The 20,185-nt window shown below is 58.7% G+C and overlaps 1 protein-coding gene, 1 long non-coding RNA gene and 1 other non-coding gene across 3 annotated transcripts in view; 1 reads left to right on the top strand and 2 right to left on the bottom strand.

Moving 5' to 3' along the window:
• Nucleotides 1-1,111: 1,111 nt before the first annotated feature.
• Nucleotides 1,112-20,185, bottom strand: part of KCNN3 (potassium calcium-activated channel subfamily N member 3) — a 113,723-nt gene continuing 94,649 nt past the window's right edge. The window contains 4 exon segments of the mRNA XM_039849888.1: nt 1,112-5,043; nt 9,862-9,931; nt 10,848-10,975; nt 17,191-17,301. Of these exon segments, the coding sequence (XP_039705822.1) occupies nt 4,747-5,043; nt 9,862-9,931; nt 10,848-10,975; nt 17,191-17,301 (606 nt within the window). The 3' untranslated portion in view covers nt 1,112-4,746.
• LOC120592298 (5S ribosomal RNA) lies at nt 11,536-11,654 on the bottom strand. The gene has a single exon (XR_005650097.1). It is a non-coding gene; the product is annotated as a 5S ribosomal RNA (ribosomal RNA).
• Nucleotides 11,813-19,615, top strand: LOC120592272 (uncharacterized). Its single transcript, XR_005650088.1, has 3 exons — nt 11,813-12,313; nt 12,453-12,565; nt 19,435-19,615. It is a non-coding gene; the product is annotated as an uncharacterized LOC120592272 (long non-coding RNA).

The raw sequence follows: 20,185 nt of genomic DNA, 5'->3' as shown, positions 1-20,185 counted from the left end.
GGTGTGTAAACAAGTGTGGCAGGGGCACTCGGCACCTGGGTTGGAGGTCATACGTTGAGGATTTGACAACGGTTTTGTTCGGAGGGCACTCCAGTTCGCGCTGGGGGGTGGGGGGAGCTTCCAGTAGCGGCATGAGGAAGAAAAGATCACAGTTATGTTTTGCTCTGTCTGAACACATTGACGTGCCATCGCACTGAGCTCCGGTCTGTTTCAGTAAAAACCTACGTTTACTTGTCCACGGGAGTTTAGTGTTAATTGCTACGCACACAGCCTGGCACGAGTTTCAGGATGAAGACCACGCGCCTCCATTCTCTACCAGGGGCAGACAGTTCCTATGGCGCCAATCTGACTACGTGCGGGGGAGGGGCCGTCCCCAGCCTACCAGGAAACCGCCGGGCAGCTGTCCCAGGTGCTGAAACCAAACGCCACGGGGTCAATAGGGACAGCCAAGCCACGACGAACGGATCTTGACTCTCCTTCTAAGCAATTTTCCAGAGGAGAAGAATGACTGCGAAGAACTGGGGACATATTTTAGGATTCAAAAGCAGGAACTTAAAGAGAGAGGCAGCCTACTGGTAGTGCAATGACTTCATTCACAGTGTCTCAGCCGGGGTACTGAGATGGCAGCAAGAGCATTTGCTCCGGGATGAAACACGGATTCCTAATTTGGGGTGCACTGTGTGTCGGGGTACACTCTGAGGAGGAGGGAGGTCCTGGAACGGTGCGCTCACCTCACGTTTCTCCCTGCTCACCTCCCGACCTAGCTGAGACATAACCATCGCTTTTTGGAAACTACCGTTTGCATTCAGATGCAACACCGAGGTGTGTGTGGGGCGAGGGCATTGCCGTTGATGGCAACAGCGATTCCATTTTTAAAACTCTGTTGAATACTTTGTACTTAAGAATATAACTATTATCTTCATTTTAAGTACAGAGAAGCTGAGGTACGAGGTGGTTCTATTAATTGGCCAAAGGTGTGGATCCAGTGTCAGGAGTTTTATTTATTCTGATTCTGAGTCTCTAGTTCTCTCCTTTTCCATCATTACTTATTCACAAGGAAATTACCGAGAATCGGAGGGGGAAATCCTCAAACAGATTAAAATCGTATTTCTTCCACGCTGTTCCTTCTTGCTCTTAAATAAGTCATGACAGCTTGCACTTGCTCAGTGCTTTAGAATTTACGTGCACGTACGTCTTCTGCACCTCCTAAGTTACGAGGTGGTTGTCATACCACTGGTCCCTGCTGAAGCCAGAAGGCAGTGGTGACTCGGGGCCTTTCCCTTCTCGTTCTTTTGGCTTAAGAATTTCTAGAGATGTGATTCCATGGAGTCACATGTTATGAGGATGGCAAGAGCAGTTTCAGATACTTTATGACCATTTATTCGTGGTGATCACACACAGGTGGCCTTTGAACCGAAGGTGGTTTTTATTTGGACTTCAATCTAAGGAGGAGGGGGGCCCTAGTCTGGTAGAATTTACCGACTGATGCTATGTCCTGGAATCCCACTGAGATTCGTGGCCTTAAAGCATCACGGTACACCCCTGACTTTACAGTACATGGAACTATATTATGGCTTAAGCGATGTGGGGTGGCCCTGTATTTTTAATTCAAGTGTCTAAATGTTTTAGGGAACATGAGGGTACTTTGACCTGTCACTAAATTAAAAGAAAAGTTAAAGCAGGGGCTCTGTCACTGGTCCAGCCTTCCAGAAGCGGGCAGAACTCAATCAGTTCAGTACTGGAGTGAGGTTATCATGATTCACAGTTTTTACATATAGCCAATTCTTGAGTAGATTATTAAACCTCCTCCACCATCGAACCTGAAAACAAGGAACGAGAAGGCATGGCGTGAGAATCCACCTGCCCCCTTTCCCATCTGCCTGTGATGCTGAGGGGCAGTGGGGTTAGCCAAAAGATGGGCTGGAGGAAGAACACCTGGGCAAGCCATACCCCGGATAGTCGATACCTAAGTCATCAAGGGTTGATTGTACTTGCAGGAAAATGCGGACCTCCCTGCCTAAAGCTGAATTACTAGTACAGCTTCCGTTAGCCACTGCAGGATCGACACGCAGCTTGGACCACTTCGTGGGGGGCGGGGGTGGGGAAGATTAAGTGTTCTTTGCCAAGGATAAAACAATATATTGCTATTGCACTACCAATAGGTCGAGTCAGGCTCCGAACGCCCACTGAGGACACTGCGACCTCAACCTTCGCTGGCGTTGCTGGCTCGGCCAGGGCTTACCGACGCCGATGGCGTTAACGATGGGTTAAAGAATTGTCCACAGACCGGGATGGATCAACTAGTGTCGCCTGTCGTTCGTTTGAAAGGAAAACCGAATCACTACGCGTGTGCATGCGCACACACGCCACAGGGTCGCAGCGGGACGGAAACGGGGGGCAGAAACAAATAGTCGAGGGCTGTCAGTTGAAAGGTCAGGACAGGCACACTCGGCTCGGCCGTCTGTGGCCTTCGCTCTGTGAAATGGAACCGAAGCCACAGAGACACCGCACGGTTGCTTCACCTGTGGGCACGTCTGTTTAAGTGTTCAGCTGAACTGTCACGAACAAGGGGAGCACCATTCCCGGGACATAAAAAAGGAGAGGGGGCTTTCAGAGCATCAATAGTTAACAAGATTAAAAAAGGCCGACAGCAAGTGTGGCATCTGTGGTGGCCAAATGAAAATCTTCGAATGAGAAAATCTTCGGAAATAAACGGGAGCCCGTTAAAGGAATCGCAACAGCAATAGAGAGAGAAAGAAGGTTAGCAGGAGACCAGATCTCCTCGAAAGAGTGGCCTTAGTTCTAGGGTGGTCTACCTTCGCCCTTAGAACAGGGGTCCCCAACCCCCGGCCGTGGACCAGTACTGGTCCGTGACCTGTTAGGAACCGGGCCGCACAGCAGGAGGTGAGCAGCGGGCCATCGGAGCTTCATCTGTGTCTGCAGCCGCTCCCCGGCGCCAGCATCACCGCCTCCGCTCCGCCTCAGATCACCAGGGATCAGAGGCTCACAGGAGCGCTGGTCTCCGGTGCCACAAAGGTCGGGGACCGCTGCCTTAGAGGAAGGAGCAGGCTGGTGCTGCAGAGGGAAATCACAGCCAGACACTGCCTTCGGGGTGGCGATGACGTCCCGTGCAGAGCAAATCCCAGCGGAGCACCTGCACACACATGACACCCTGCTGCTTCGCCCCGAGCAGATGAAATACTGCACGTGGGGTCAGCGGCAAGCAGAAGTCAAAGACCTCGGAACGAGAAGCTGGCCAATAGCACGGTGGCGTCCACATCACAAACGTTACGTGTGGTTAGGTCATGGAGCCATGAGAAGAGTTTGCATCCCGAGGCCCTGTCCTCACGATGCCTGTCATTACACTGACACCGGACCTTGATGTTCTGAAGGCTCCCGGACTTCGGGATGCATTAGGCCCGTTTTGGCACCGAGGTTATCGTGGCACAGTAGGATAGACTACTGACGAACGCATGCCATCTCACCTGGCCCGCAAGGCTCCCTAAGGGCTCGCTTGATTCTCATCATCTTTCACGTTGAGGTGATTTGGGGTCAGGTGGAAGGGACTACTCACTGTCACCTCTCCCTCCAGCTGAGCAGCTCTCAGGTCAGGCACTCGACCCCCTCTGCACTCCTAACACCTGGGCCTGGAAACCTGTCGCTGGCCACATCCAGCCGAGGGAATCCCCGGACAGTACTCCCGTTCTCGCAGGCGTCACGTGTCCTGAGCGGGTCATGCGCTCCATGGGAACACGGCTCATTTGGGTAGGAGGGGAAAACCCGGCAAGGCTGTTAGTTTTAGAAGGCTGCCATCCCTCCAGAGTGCCAACGCTGTGGGCCTGGCACGCATCTAAGGCTGGGCAGGCTCGGCGTACGTCCGGGGACAAGCTGAAGGGCCCTGTGTCTCTCCTGCACCTCGGGGTGTGGCTGACGCCTGCAAACCCCCGGAACCGAAAGCACCCGCTCCATCCAAATGGCCTCAACACACATCTAGAGAGTGCCTACCGTGCGCAGGATAAGGAACCAGGGCCCTTTAAACTTGGGTCGGGTTTAAACAAGAAAAGACCTGGGTCGAATGTGGGATGTGTGTGTGTGTGTGTGTGTGTGTGTGTGTGTGCGCACACACACACACACACACTTGCAAACACAGTTGATATGGGTATTAATATTGGATGGAAAATCTAGCTGCTTTTTCTTCCGTCCAAATTGGGTTTTATGATTCTGTAAGGTATGGGATGAAGTTTTGGCAAGTTGTGGGCAGCTCTTTTCCTTTTGTCATCCAGAGTCTCCCTCAGACAAAAGGAAAGGAGGGAGGCGTGCCCGGACCGGACCGGACCGGACCGGGGTAAGGAGCCCCGCCCCCAGCCTGGCACGCCCCTCCCCCAGCGCGAGCCTCCTCCCGGGGCTGCGCCCAGCTCAGCGCGTCGGTCCCCCCACCCCACGTGAACACCTGAGATTGAGCGCGGATTTCTGTTCTCCGCCACCTCTGCAGCAAGGGCCCTGCCACAGGCGTCGCTTCCTGTCACCTCCGCTTCCTGCTCCCGAGTAGAGGCACCGAAAACAGATTAGATTTCTGGTTTCAAGGCATATCGAACCAAGCACACGCGCGATGGCGAGCCAGCCAGTCAGCTCGGTCTCTCGTCTTTCCGTTCCCTGGCCTCAGTGTCCCTCGATGGCAAAGTGACCAGGAGAGTCGATTTGCATCTTAAGACCTATGGGCGATGCTTCCGGAGTGCGGAGGCTCGTTTAGCAACTGCTAGAACTCGTGTACGGGGTCGGGAAGGAGGTGGAGCTGACCCCGATGGGGCTGTCGGAGGGCGGGGCGCGGGTGGCGCCCACCGCCACGCCCCCGCCGCGGGCCTCGCTGACCGCAGACAGGAGCTGCTGCTGCTGCTGGCGCAGGGCGTCGGCGATGAGCAGGGGCAGGGACTGGAAGCCGGCGGCCAGGTGCTCCAGCTTGGCCTCCAGGCTGCCGATCCGCTTCTCCAGGTCTTCGCTGCGGTCGCCGAGCTCCGTGATTAAGTCGCACATGACGTTCTGCATCTGCGCGGGGAAGCAGAGACGGGGACAGGTGGCTGTCACAGGCATCCGCGGTGGGGGGCGGGGACAGCCCCCCGCGTCGCAGCGGGGGCCTTTGCCGAGGCGGCCTGGCCAAGGGCGGGGAAGCAGCTCCCCGCCCTGGGTGCGCGGAGGCTCAGGCACACGCCGTTTCTCTCCTCCCTTCTTATGAAAGTAACGCACATTAATTATAAAAAGAGATTCGAAATGCGTGCGATGGAAAAGAAGCGGCCTTTCTCCTGAACCGCCCTCATGCTCTGCCTACACCCAGGCTCTCAGCTGGGGGGCGCTGGGCCCTAAGATTCAAGAGAAGGCCCCTGGCGGGCGGGGACCACGCCACAGCCACCCCGGTTCAATGCCACAGCTCGCTGATAGGGCGCTCTCCCTCCCTCAGCCCCTCAGCCTCTGAGCCTGGGGTTCCCTGTACAGCAGGAGCTGGCGGCCATCACACATGCTTACGAAGCTGTTGTCCACTCGCCCGGTTTCAACACGGCGGCCTGACTCACTCCTCGGGCCTGGGCCTCAGCGACAGGGGCTGCCTGCCCGAGGTCACAGCCCTGCCCCGGCCTGGCCCACGAGGGGTGACGCGGCCTCAAGCCGAGGGGTGTCGACCCCGAAGGATGTCAGCCTCCACAGCTCCCGCGGTCCCGAGCATCCTGTCTCAGCTCAAACTCTCCCGCCGCCGCATCCCGCTGCCCTCGATCCTGCGGCGTCCCCAGCAACCCGCCTGCTCAGCGCCGCCCCTCAGGGGTTCAGGGCCGCCTCGATCTGCAGTGCTCCCATGTCTGACAGCCCTGCCGCCCCCAAGCACTCCCTAGAATCACCTTCTCGATGGAGCCTCTGTAGCAGCCTGCTCGGCACCGAGCCTGGGCCGCAGCCGCAGCCCCGCCCCCGCCCCCGCCAACCGCACTCCACGCTCCCCGACTTTCCTACCGCCTTCCACTGCGCTGCTGTCTGCCATCCCCCCGCGGAAGGAAAAGTCCTTCAGGGTGGGGACCCTTGCCTGCTGTAGCCACCAACGTGCCCTAGGGGCCTGAAACAGCATCTGGCACACAGGAGATGCTCAACTAACACATTCTGATGGGCGAACGTACACAGAGCAAAGCAGTGCAGTGCACGCGATCCACGCGGAAAGAGCCTGCGCGGGTGAGCGTCCCCTTCCTCGTCCCTGTCCCCGTCAGCCTTCGCCCAGGCGGGAGTCTCACGGGTGGGGACAGTTTGCACCACCGACCGCTTCCACCCACCAGCGGACTCTCGGGGTCCGCCACCAGGACCCAGGTGGTGAAGGGAGGTGGACAGACACCCAGGGGTCCCGCCGGGGCCTGAGGGCTCTGGGGCAGGCGCTCAGTGGGGTTCACGACCGAACAGAAGAGAGGTGGCGAGCGCGGGAGCGCAAACACGGGGTGCCCCAGGGGCGTGCAAACAAAATCAAATCTAAAAGTAATAAAATAAACCTGCCTTCAAGACTTCCGCTGTAAAACCAGGGAACTCTGCAGGCCGAGGGCGCCGTTTTCTCCCCAGAGCTGCCCTCTGCTCTCTACCCTCTGCCCTCTGCCCTCTGCGGGTCGGCCGGGGCTCCGCCAGAGGCAGGGCTGCCCACTCCCGGCATCCCGACTGGACCGGGCATCATCACACCAGCCCCACGCCTGCCCACGCCGCCTACAAACATCCCTCCAGCTCATCTGCTCTCGGCGAAAGCACTTTAGCTGCAGCCAGGACCAGCCACTGCGCTGCCGTCCACAGTCACGGCCCGCGGTCTGACCCCGCACAGCAGGCCACTTTCTGACGACACTCTGACATCCCGGCTTGGTGTGGAGAGCCGTCTACGTGACAGCCACGTCTCTCCTGCAAACTGGCAAAGGACGTCAGGCTTGGGAGAGAAGTTCATGGGTGTCTTGGCACTCCCGGGGCTCCTGTGGCTGCAATGGCTGAGGGCCGGGTTGCTTCAGGTCCCGCCCCCTGGTTCTGTGGCTCTTGGGGCTTCCAGTCACCCACCAGTGACACCCTGATTATATCTCACCTGGAGCTACGAGTTACTCCAGGAAGACGCAGAAATACTGGTGCCCCAGAGGCCAAGGGAGCAGGAAATAAGGTGAGCGAAAAAATGAACAGTATGGAAAGTAGAAGAACAGGAGAAGCCAGAGAGGAGGTGCGGGCAGGGCTTGGCGACATGCCCCACAAGGGCCTGACGGGCCCAGGAGGAGCCGTCTCGGAGGTGGCATGAAGCAGGGCTGCTCCTGTGAGGGCAGGACACTGTGCTGAGGACGCCCTCGGAGGAGAAGGTGCCTTTGGAAGTGACAGTGCCTCTTTCGTTAACTAACATTTGAGAACCTCCTCAGCGTGCCCATTCTTCCCGGAATATACAAAAACAGACGTGTCTCCGACCACAGGGACACCCTGACAGGTTCTGGCCTGCTTCAGGCCCCTGGGTCTCGGCCCCAAGCACTGCCGCTGGCCAGCTGCCGACCTTGGGACGGTCACTGTGTTCCTTTAGATCTAGGTCCCCTCATCTGTATTCATAACCAGAACGACCATTTGCAAACCTTTAGAGTTCAGAAAGCATTTTCACAGAAATCGGTCTTATTTGATCACTTGAGCCTCAGTCATTAGGGATTATTTTTACATTTCAACGGAGCAGATTAAAATTAGCACATACAGAGCCCTGCCACCCTGTGCTCGAGGCGGCACCAGGTACTTGGAGGCCGCAGTGCCAAACTGTTTATCTAGAGAGGACCAGAGACCGGGGGGGGGTGCCCAGAGGGGAGCCAGGGGAGCTGGGGAGGATGAGGCACAGCGAGAAAAGAGGGGGCCGGCATTACTGTCTGCCCTGGCCCTTTGCTTGGTGGCAGGAGGCTGGGGGGACGCGGACTGATGGGAAACACGCTAAGCTGCTGCCAGGACCTTGGGTGAGTCTCCTCCTGGGAGGAAAGACAAAGCCGGGTGGATGGCAGCAGCCACCTTGGCCAGGCCTCACGGCACAGCGGCCTGCGGCCCCAAGGACACCCCCTCTCCGCCCTCTTCTCCGCACCCTTCCTTCAGGGGATGGCGGTTCCCAGGCTGGGTGGCTTCGTTCCCCACCCTTCACTGAGCAGGAAGGCCTGGTGTGCCTGGGTCCGCGGAGAACTTCAGCTACCGTGCACCCACCAGGCCAGGCCACAAGCGCTGCCACACGCAGCAGAACCATCTCAGAGCACCGCCCGGGCCACTCCTGCCTCTCACAGGGCCCCGGCCACGCTAACCCTTTACAGCCTCTTCCCGGCAGCGGCCGATTGGTCCAAGGGTGACTCGTGACCCTGAGGGGCCAGTCTGCTCATCAACTCCGAGAGTTTAGAATGAAGATGGTAGAAGGCGGCCAGTTCTTCTGCCTGCAGCTAGAAAGCTCGCTCTCTGCAGAGACTGGGAGGAGGGGGGTTGTGGGGGGGGCGGAGGAAGCTGTGGGGGGAGGGGAGGGTGAGAAGGGAGAGCCCGAAGCAGGCACTTGAACCGGAGGAGGGCGGGCGCCAGGGCGCTTCCTGGGTACAGCACTCCCAGGTCCGCTTCTACTCAGTTCCTTCCTGAAGTGGGACCACGGGCCTGCTGGGATTCTGCCTGGAGTGAGACTTCCTGGGTTCCTCCGAATAAGCGCCTCCATTTTTCAACTGAGTCCCGGTGGGTTCTGGCACCGGACTCACCCCAGACATCAGGGGGTACCCTTTACACTCTCTTTGCATGCCCCCCCCACGCTGTCAGGAGCCCTGCACCCCGCTCGGCACCCGTCCCAAAGGCACACAGGCCTGTGGCTTCTCCCGTGCAAGCCACGCCCCCCACCCCGCAGCTGGGGAGCTTCTTTCTTTGGCTCTATCCCTTCGCTGAAGGAGGCGCCTGCACGTGGCCCAGAAACCAGCAATTTCTCTGATTGCGCCCTCTTTTCAAAGGGTATATAATTTGCCCGAGGGAGTTTCTCCTGCTTACCCAGGCACCGTGTGCCATTATGGTAATTGACATCTGCTGGAATGTTCTGCCAGCCTGGCCCTGGGCTGTACGCTTGATACATTTCCATCGAGAAGCCGTGAGGAGAAGGGGCCGAGGGGAGGAGGCCCTGCCTTCTGTGGCACCCACACTCAGCCCTGCCAGCAGCATGGCCTCGGGCCCCCCACCGAGAGACCGGCAGAGGAGCGAGTCCCTGTACAGCGTTCACGGCACCTCAGGATGACAATGTGCTGTCCAGCCCTGTGGCTCTCGAAGGCGGCTCTCATTTCTGGCATCTTCACAATCCCCTGTCTCTTGAGAAGCAAAGAAATGCAACCCCTCCCCCCCAAACCTGGGGCCAGGGAAGCGGGGTGACAGGATGGAAGGACGCAGGAGAATGAACAGCCAATTACAGCAGCAACCCGGAAGGCTCCCCCCAGGTGCGACTCCTACAGCGTCATCGCCTTCATCACCAGACGGTCCCCATCATTGGGCCTCACTCTGCGCAAGCCTGAACTCATCTTAGGAGCCCTCGTCGTTCAGCTAGGAAAGCCACACGCTGCAAAGATGTAGCAGGTCAGCTAATTAACTCCAAGCAAAAGACAACCCCGAGCGATCAAATCGAAGAAACGAACGCCAGGCTTCGAGGGACCACGAGACACGCTGGAAGACGGCCACTGCCGAGACCTCGAACCCAGACGATGTTTTAACCGAGGACGAAGTTCTTTGCCACCCCCGCCACCCCCGCCCCGCGCCGTGCCGTTCGGACACGGCCCGTCTTCGCGGTCACACCCGAGAAGTTTAAACGCCAGCCTCTGAGACCTCTTTGGGGTGTCTCCAGATTCTGTCTCCCACCTTAGAAAGGTCCACCAGGGTGTTGGCTTGGTCGCTCAGCTTCCTCTGCTCCATCTTGACGCTCCTCAGTCTGCGGGGAAAAGTGGACAGCCATACCCTTCAGGCGCGTCTGAGGATTAGCCCCACGAGCCGATTCCACAGCCACGTAAGCTACTCTGGTGTGGAAACCTAGCACGGGGACCTCGACCATGGGTAGCGGCTCAGCAGAATCAAGGGCCAGCCAGGCGCCAAGGGAGCACACGCGTGTTTCCACGCATGTTTGCCTCAGTCATTGGCCTCCCCAGCCCAGCTCGTTCCCCGGCCCGTGTCTCGGCTGTGCCCCCATCCTGAACGCCTCACCCGCAGCCCTTCAAGGTTTTCCCAAACCTCCTGGCCAGAATAAATGTTCCCATCCTCTCCGTTATCCGCACGCTTTAAAAAGCCTCCTCTTATAGAGAGTGCGAACAGTTTGTTCTGCTTCAAGTTGTAATGTAGTGTGTGGTGTGTGTAGTGTATTATTGTATGTGATATGCGCGCATGATATTCTGTGGTGTGTATGTGTGAAATTATTGAGGTGGAGTGATGTGTGTGTGTAAGTGTGTGTGATGTGTGGGGTATATTGTGTATTTAGTGTATGTTGATGTCGTGTTATTGTACGGTATTGTAACGTCGACCTTGGCGTCGCGTCAGTGGCTGTGTGTGTGTGGTGGCTTTAGAGAGAGCTGAAGCTCCTGCGCTGATTTTTACCCTCCACGGCAGCCCACCCAGTCCCTGGCAGGTGCAATCAATGCACTCACGGGTCTGTGTCCCGTTTGTCATCCCCAACGCGTGTCAAGTGGGAGAGAACGGATGCGTTCCGGGCTCTAAGTGAGCAAGGGGGTGTTCACTTAGGGGGCCGAGGGCCCGCCTGCCTGTGCCGCCCGCCTGTGTCCCCGCCTGTGTCCCCGCCTGTGTCCCCGCCCGTGCCACCCGCCCGTGCCACCCGCCCGGCCGCCCCGCGCACTCACTGGTGGATGGCTTGGAGGAACTTCCTCTGGTGCTTCCGGACTTTGGCGTGGTCAGTCTTCCTGAGCAGCTTCGTGTGTTTGTAGATCAGCCACGTCTCCCGGAGGACGTTGGCCGCGGCGTTCTTGATCTAAGGCAAAGCAAACAAAGCAGGTCGCTGCCGGCCTCGCTCTCCTGCTTTCACGTGAGCCGATGTCACCTGCGCTGTCGGGGAACGGTTTCGTGGCGACCTCCTTCCTTAGTCAAACTGTGAACTCTCAGGACGAATAATTAAAGTTCACCCACTATGGACCCTGAACTGGACACAGCCCCCCGGAGCCCGAGGCCAGGCATGCTCCTCGTTGCTTGTTAACCATCCAGGGCCGCCCCTCGGCCGCCGTCGCTGACGGTCTGTGCAGACAGGCTGCATTCACGGGACCTGGAGGCCCGGGGCACCCTTCGAATGGGTTACGAGATGCTGTCACCACACTTGTGTGCGGCGTCCTGGCTCGGCCCGAGCCCTGCCCCCACCCCCCCCAGCACACTTCCCATTTTTCGCTTGTGCTGGAAGTGGTGGCTGTTCTCTATATCAAAGAAAGGGGGGAGTTTTTTTTTTTTTTTTTTTTTTTTTTGGTGAGGCAACTGCCCTTGGTTGACCTCACAGATTGCAAGGACCTTGTCAGCTTACAATCCCTTATTTTTTATTTTTTACGCCTACAGCACCCGGTCTTCCCAGGCGGTCTCCCATCCAAGTACTAACCAGGCCCGACCCTGCTTAGCTTCCGAGATCAGACGGGATCGGGTGTGTTCGGGGTGGCGTGGCCGTATCCACCGGTCATCTTTAAAGTCCTATTTGAGGAAAGAGCTTTCCCACCAGAGGGAATTCGAGGTATCAACGAGTCCACGGCTGCCTTTCCCAAATGGGCAAAAACCAATTTACGCCACAATCTTACATGGAGCTGTAATTGGCGTCAAACTGAAATAATTTCAAAGCGGTGTCTGAAAATCAGCGAAGCCATTTAGGTGCGAAACCAGAGCCGCCTCGCTGCCCGGGCTGGCTCCTCACTGTGCAATCACACGTTTCGACATTCGACGCTGTCATCTGTTGACATGGAAACCACTGATATCACCCGGCTTGCGACTGAGCTGACACATATCGATGGCATCCAGATGGCCGGGGACAAAGTTTTAGTCCAAACACAGACATCTTCAGCAATTAGGAACAAGAGCAAGAGAAAACATTTCTTATTAAGCACAAGCTAGACAGGTTTTTGATTAACCATTCCCATTTCCGTCAGCCTTGCAAATTGGCACAAGCCCATAGGCCTGAGGCCTGGAAGTAAATCGGGGTACTAGCCAGAAAGGATTTTAATAAAACCGGAGAGCGCAGGCCTGATTCTTCAGACTGACATCAACAGATGGGACACCGTTAAAATACTGAGACGTGTGGGAAGGCCCAGGAAACGTTTTGCAGACTGATAACTTCGGGGTGTGTATGTTTTAAAAATTTATTACTAAGGCTGGATCACATTTTTCGTTGGCGCTGAAGCGATATTTTTAAAAGAACAGCTAAGTCTTCTCAGAAATGTCTAAGTGACATAAATATTACTTTTTGTTGTTGTTTTCAGTAAAAATCCACTGAGAAAAATGGTTTTAATGACTTAATGGCCCACCTCTGGTAACGTCTTGCTTGAAAGGGAGCAGGTGGTAGAGAGGAGAAGCTGGACTCGTGAGCATCCGGGTGAGGAGCAGGAGGCGGAGGAGGGGGTCGTCCCCGGGGTCCTGTCCAGCAGCTGGAGCGGACAGCCACCCGGACAGGAGCCCCTGCTCTGTGCAGTGCCTACGCCTACTACTGTCTTTTGTAGGGAGAGGACAGTTTGAAACGTGGTCTCTTCGCTTTCCCTTGGTGCTCGGCCTCCAAGGAAAGCATCGTGGGAGGGAAAACCCAGCCCAGGTGTTTAGGGCGCCCGGCAGAGCTGGGGAGTCCCCTTTTGTGGCCAGAGTCACCAAACGCCGAGGCCGATGGGCCTCTGACGACTGTCTCTGGAGGAGTTGCTGTGGAACAAACGTTTGCGACTGAAAAGCCTCTGGGTGAGTCCCTCATCCACCGGTTATTAAGCGGCCGAGGAGAGGATGCTCAATTATCTAAAAGGTGGAGGAAGACATCCTCACTCTACGAGTTGTTGGGATGCGGATGGCGCTGGTGGCCTGAGGCTGACGGCTCATGTCGCCGGCCACAGGTCTGAGCGCTTCGTGTGCGTGGACTCAGTGACCCGCCATGGCAACCCACCATGGCGATCCGGGTGCCGGGGGCCGGAGAGAATGTACCCCCTCCCACTTTACAGATGAGGAAACCGGGGCACAGACCCAGGTCGTAACGCTCTCCATGGCAAACCGAGTCAACGCGGAGCTACGTTCCGTGAACTATGAACACGTGGACAGGAGAGGTTCTCGTCTGGCCCAAACCCCGTTTAAAATATGAGGAAGCAGCTTCCTTGATAGCGTGTAAGGGCCGGGACCACACGGCCCGCTGATGGAGACCCCGGGACAGGCGCCGGGTCCACGGAAGGCACGAGGTTCGCACGTGGTCTGAAGACAGAGCCCACGGATTTCGTCTCCGACAAACAAGTGTTTCCCGTTTCCCAGGATCGAGGAATTGGAAAGAATGCTAGATTTTTTTCCATCACCTTGGCCCTCACTCAGCCACGTGACGGAACAGGGTGTCCGTGTCCTACACTGGCCTTTGGCCTACACGTAAGGTGCTGGGGCACAGCCCGGCCTGGGCAGCTGCGAGAGGCAGCCCCTTCGTCCTGCGGGTTCGAACAGGACGCTCTCGGGGACTCGGAGGGGCGATGGAAAGCACAGGCCTTGCGGCCAGCGAGCGGTCTGGCACAAAGCTGGGCAGACTGGTGTCTGCAAGAGAGAGGGACATGGGCTTTTAACTGTGCCATGCCTTCCCGAGGTGACAGTGACTGCCACTGTGATGGGGTCCCTCTCCAGTTCACGTGGCGGGTAGCTCTGAGCACTGCTGCGGTGGGGACCCGGGGTGGTCGTGAGCCCCTCCTGGGAATCGCTGAACCCCCGATGGGGGCCTGGGTACCCCCTGAGCTCTCCTGGTGGGTGGGTGCCCCTGGGGCGGCCGCCATTGGCTGGGTCTGGGGACAGTGGGAAAGGGGCCTTTGTGCATGGGAGGCTGGCTGCTCGCTCCCCAAACCCATAAGCCTAAGAGCTGGTCGTCCGCCAAAAGGCTGCCTGTCTCCCTTCTGGCGGGGCTGGGAGAGAGCTCAGTGGCCTGCATGCTTTGGAAGGCATGAGATTGACAGCCGAGCGAGGAAGTTGTCCCTCTAAGATCTCGCAAATAATAGTGACCGGCAACGTTTACTGACCGCCTGCCGGGTGCCCGGCTCTGTGCCCAAAGCTTGGTGCTTGCGGTGCTTCGCCAGCTCAGAGGGACCTCCCAGGAGGACGCAGGATCATGTCCTCCGTGGACGTTACTGATGGTCTGAGCCCCGACTTCCTTGTTCCTCAGGGAACACTTGCCCAGCCCCACGATGGGGTGACTCTGGGCAGTGAGAGTGTGCAGTGCAGGAGCCCGTCCCTGACCCGCCCAGCCCGTCATGACCTTGTAGCGACAGCGTGCCATGTGGGACACCATGTTGGCGGCAAAGGCTTTGGGGGGCCACACGGCTGGGGGGCGGGCAGGCAGCCACCCAGAGCCGGTGATCTGGATGGGACTGCGGTGCTGACGACGTGAGGCTCCCTGGACACCCTGAGCGCCCAGTGCGGCCACAGGGCTCGTGGACGCACAGCAGCTATTACCCGCCCGCCCCGGTGCACGTCAGCTTCTCCCCCACCCCCAACAAAAGAGAACATATCAGAACATCTATGTCTGTTTCCTGAGCTCTTGGCCATGGTGCCCATGTCAACGGCTTGGTCTGGCCACCTCTCTGCTGGGGTGCTCTGCCGCACGGTGTCACAGATAGGCTGTTGGTTGCAGGAGAACCCTCTGGACAGGACAAGAGGAGCACCCCTCCTGGACTCCCCATGCCCCCCAAAGCCCCAGAGAGACCTGGGTGAGTACCTCCGGGGAAGACACCATTGGCATGCCCACCTGCGACGCTGCCAGGAACCCCGCCCGGGAAATGGGGTTCCTGGGAGGCCGGAGACAGGAAAGGGGAAGGGAGGGGGCAGATCAGGCCTGTGAGGGGGTGCGACTTAACTTCAAGAGTCCCACAGGTCACAGTCAGATTAACCGAGAGCTGACGAAGGCCACCATCCGAGAACTCAAAGCCAGCCCAGTCCCCAGACGCTTGGCGGACGGTGTCCGCTACACACACGGGTGGGGACAAGGGCCACCCCCTCTTCCCTCTCTGCCAGCCCCTATCTCCCCTGTCCCCAGCACCTCTGAAGCCGCAGGCGTCCTCGGGCGCCTACCTTGCCTTTTAGAAAGGGGGGGTGGTCTCTGAGGGCGGGCCATCCCGGGGTCCCCACAGCACAAAGCGTGGTGACCCCCGTGACAGACGTGTTTATGTGTTACATAAAACACGGGGACCCGTGGCGTCGGGCGGTAGGAAGATGGGGACCTGGCACCCCTTCCAGTCTCTCGGCGTGCCCTTCACTCCCATGTTACCTCGTAGCCCGAGGGTCAGCGATAAATCATGGTCACAGAATAACGATGGTGGCGGCACCGCAGAAGTCGCCGTGACAAGGCCTGATGGCATGAAGCAAGGGGAACGATGCTGCCGCCGGGGGTGCCGAGAGAAAGAAGGGGCGCCAGGGGCCCCGGGGGACCCCGAGACCGCGTTCCCGCCCCGCGCGCTCGCACGCCCCGCCCCACCGACGGGCGCTCAGCAGCGGCTCCAACGGCAGAGCCCGGCCGAAGCGAGTAACCCCCGCACCCCTCGGCGTGGTCTCACGATACACGGGTCGCAAGCTCTCCCTTTGTTCTCTGCTCGGGTGTGCGGAGAAGGCGCCTGCACGTCCTGGTGTGACCGCTTTTCTCTACGACATCAGATTGTCCACCACTGAGAGGGTCAGGACAGCAGTCATGACCAGCGCCTTCCACAGTCAGCTCCTCCTCTGAGGTCGTGTGAAGAGACTGAGCTTAGCGTCCCACGAGCCAGGAGCCACTCCAGCTGGACGGGCCATTCGGGGAGGACAGGGTACCAGAGGCATCCCCAGGGAAGGCAAGGTGGGCTTCTCTGAGCAGGTCAAGGGGAGAGGACGGCAGAGCAGGCCGAGCTCTCAGACAGTCGGGTCAGTCAAGGTCACGTCGCGGAACTTCTGCAAGTCCCTGTCCTGCCAGCTCTGAACACGCCCCCACGGGAAGAACCATCTTTGTGTGTCACATCTTTGGAAAAAGAGACTAGACTTTCAGGGGACATTGCAACAGGTTTAAGTGTTCTGCTCATTGCAACTGTGACAACAGGACATATAGCGACGCCAGTTTACCAAGGCTAAGTGACACAGACAAGAGTTACCAGCTCGTCACCGTCTGCGTGTCGGCCACGTGAGGCTACCGGCCGGTACCCGCTCCTTCCCCGTCTGTGGAGGTTTCAGAGGACCCAGGATGTGTGGTCGAAGACCCAGTGATTGAGCACCACGAATAACTGTCTGGGGTCTGGGGAGCCCTTGGCAGCTGCACGGCGCCCGCGCCTTCCTGGAAGCTGGCCGACCCCGCCGACCCCGCCGACCCCGCCGACCCCGCCGACCCCGCCGACCCCGCCGACCCCGCCGACCCCGCCGACCCCGCCGACCCCGCCGACCCCGCCGACCCCGCCGACCCCGCCGACCCCGCCGACCCCGCCGACCCCGCCGACCCCNCCCTCCTCTAAATGGGCCTTTTCTTCCCCCGACGACTCAGCGGGGTGTCGGACCCTCCCCTCCCGGCTAACACCTCTCCCTGTTCCCGCACCTCTGCACCGAGCGGAACGACTTCCACGAGGGGACAAGGGGGGACGTTACCGGGGAAACCCAGAAGGGCGACTGGATGGTGACAGGCTTGGGAACGTGGGCTCTGCAGCGATGCTCGATGATCGCGCGTTAACGACCTTTTTCGAAAGGGCTGGATTTAGCTACATTCCCAACGTCGTTTAAAACTGTTGCCGCCGGCCGGGTGACGTGTTTGAGCACCGTTGGGCGAGGGGGCGGTCACCCCACGGCACGCGGCAGAGTAACCAGCAGGAAGCGAGCCGGTTGCGGGGACCACCCGGCGTTTTGTGGGGAGGCGGGACCTCCGGACACCCACTCGTGTGGGCCGTCGCAGGCGTCTGGGCCGGCGCACCCCCCACCCCGGAGCCGCCCGGCCTACGCGGCTTCCCCCTCCAGCTGCAGCGCCCCGTTACCGCGTGGACGGTGGTGCTTTACCCGTTTGGTGAGCTGAGTGTCCATCATGAAGTTGTGAACGTGCTTCTCCGCTTTGGTGAGTTCCAGCTTCCGGGCCACCACGGCCACCACGAGGGCAGTGCAGCCCGCTCCCTGTGGGGGGACAGTGAGAGGGCAGGGAGAGAGAGCACGTCGTTAGGAGGCCAGGTTCAGGGTTCGCCCGCTGTGGGGTTTCCAGGAGTGGACAAGGGCCCGCGCTCTCTGGCCGGTCCAAGGCACAAAGCCTGTGGGGACCCTGATTCCTGCACCCACAGAGGGGTCTGCAACGCTCCCGGCTCGGCTGCAGAGCTGACCTCTGGGGGACTTCACAGAACTCGCCAGTTCTTATGGGACACGGAATGGGGCTGAGGCTCTGGGGGATTCACAACAGAGACAGTCGTCTGGTCCCGTGCCGGGCAGAGCTGGGAAGACGGAGCGTCTGGTGCACACAGGCCCTCTCCCTGCGCGCACGTCCCAACCCCACTGCCCGCCCCAGACCACAGGGCCCAGGACGGACAAAAGGCCACGTGTGAACCAGAGCGTGACTGGAGCACCTGCTGGTGGCGGAGATGTCTCCTGAAAATAGCCTCATAAAGAGGTGCCATGTTCTCCCCCAAGATGGCTTCCCGGGGGACACCGGTCCCCATGAGTCTGTCCCCGGCTGAGCCGGCTCCCCACTTAGGTCTTTCTACCTAACTTCAGGTCTCGGCTGTGACTCAGCACAGAGAGGCTCTTTCTGGCTTTTACTGGGAGCCTCGTGACTTCTCATCACGTAGAGATTTTCAAGGCGACGATGCTCTGGCCTCGGACCAGAATTTTTAGGGAACCCTCAGGAAGCCCTCGCTATTTTCCAGGGCGATGTTGCTTTTCTGCTTGGGTAGGTCCAATCCGGGGGGCTCAGCGGAGGGGGAGTCGCAGGGCCCGTGAGCACCACTTGTGCCCCGATTCTTCGGCCCGCAGCAGCAGCCCTTGCCCCCCTGGCCTGGGTCTGGGGAGAGGGCGCGCCACCACCCGCCCCCCAGCCATCGCCTTCCGTCCGCTCTCTGGCCCTTGACCGTGCCGACCTCTACTCCTGGAAAGAGCAGAGCTCAGCAAAGTCAGCGGTCCAGTCCTCAGATGCCAGGCGGAAGTCAGAGTGGCCGCTGGGCCCAGTCCGGCCGGCGGGGGCCCCGGATTGAAGGAATCGATCGATGACATTTTTGGCTCATCGGGTCTCTGACAGGGTGCGTTAGAACCGTCAGAGACGTTTTCGAAGGTGCGTGGCCTGCACGGCGGGGAGGGCGCGTGCGGGTAGGTGGCCCTCTGTGCCTCCTCGCGGCCTCTCCTGCCCGTCCGAGCAGGTGCTGGCACAGCCGAAGCCGGCAGCACCCTCCCCTCGCTACTCATTTGTCAGCCATGCCTCGGCCACCCTGTTTTTAGCACAACAAACCGGAAAAAAAAAAGAAAGAAAGAAAGAAAAACAGAGTCCGTGAACGTTCCTTTCTCTCTCCGTTCAAGGGATGGCTGTTTTCTCGGCATCCGTGACTTGCAGGAGATTCTGTGCCCAATTTTCAAAGAATATGTAGGGCAGGTGGACACCCGGTCCGAGGCTGTCATCAGTCCAGCCAGGGCTCCTAACGCAAAAAGCGGCTTAAAAGAAGCCGTCCTGGGGGCAGACGCGTGCTCCATCCCTCAACCACGTGGATTCGGTCTCCCGCCTTCCTATGGAGTCCAAGGGCACCGGGGGCTGCAGCCCTGAAGACGGATGCGTGACAGTGTTTAAACGGAGTATCCGCTGGAAAGGTTCTCCCCAGGTGCCATTCTCTCCCGTCTCCCTGGGTCCGGGCAAAGCTCTACTTAAATCAACCCTGGGGACGGAAGAAGCCTGAACAGGAAGTCACCCTCTTCACCATGCTGCTTTGGGCATTTCCTCAAAACGACCTCCCATCCACCTTCCCGAAGTTCAGGGTCAGGACGGAGCACCCCACGGTCTTGCCACAGCTTACAGCCGAGCCAGACGAATGCGGGGGTTTCTAATTAGAAGTCAGGGTGTCTTCATCAAGGAGCCGTCTACCTTCTAGGATTAAGATACATCTCTGTGCGGACGCAGAGGGCAGACAAGATGATGTGTCCCAGCTTCTTCCTACTGAAAGGTGTCCAGGCTCCCTTGTGGGTGTCCCTCTAGGGTGCGGGGGTGCTGGGTTCTTAATCCCTACCTCTGACTTGAATCGAGAGTCGCGGTTACTCTCGACTTTATTTTTCTTTCAGAAAATCCATCCTCTGGACGTAATTGGGGAAGTCGCCAACAAAGAAGCCTAACTTGGTCATTTCCATTAAGAAGCAACCTTGCAAAGACGGGGTCGGACGTTGGCAACCTTCTAGAAGAGGGCAAGATGCTGAGGTCAGACTGGTCCTCCCTGGAGTGTGCGTGCGTGCGTGCGTGCGTGTGTGTGTGCGTGTGTGTGTGGGGAGAGAGAGAAGAGAAAGAGAAAGGTGGAGGAGGAGGGAGCTGGAGCAGGAAGAACGAACAAACCACAGAATTGCTCACATCCTGGCGTGGAACCAAACAGGAAAGAGTGGCAGAGGCGGCTGCAACAAGATGAGCTGACAGGATCGACACGAAGGGGAGGCCGAGAGGCGGCGTTTCAAGGCTTGAGCATTGAGTTCAAAGCTGTTGGTCGCTCTGGCTCCTCGGGCGGCTGGAGAACGTGAAGGGGTCCCCCACCCGTCCCTCCGTGCGCTCTCCTCCAGCCATAACGATCACCGTGTCCCCTTTTGGAGATGATGAACCCCTTCCGCCCGCTGTCTGATGACCACGCTAACAGCAACGAGCTATTGAAATGGCAGTGACAGAGAAGTGGGTTTTAGATGAGGCCAGTGCCGAGAGCCTGGCTGGGCTGTGCTTGCTCTGCATTCCAGTGTGTGTGGAGCTCCCAGACAGGCAGAGGGCACGAGGCTGAGGCTGGGAGAGACGGGAAAAAGAACGTTTCCTTCTGGTGCGCGACTGTGGACATCGCCC

The sequence above is a fragment of the Pteropus medius genome, unplaced genomic scaffold, assembly GCF_902729225.1.
Source record: "Pteropus medius unplaced genomic scaffold, Ma_sr-lr_union100, whole genome shotgun sequence".
NCBI classification, from domain to species: Eukaryota; Metazoa; Chordata; class Mammalia; order Chiroptera; family Pteropodidae; genus Pteropus; species Pteropus medius.
The sequence above is the reverse complement of the archived record's forward strand: the minus strand, read 5'-3'. Positions and strand labels throughout refer to the sequence as shown.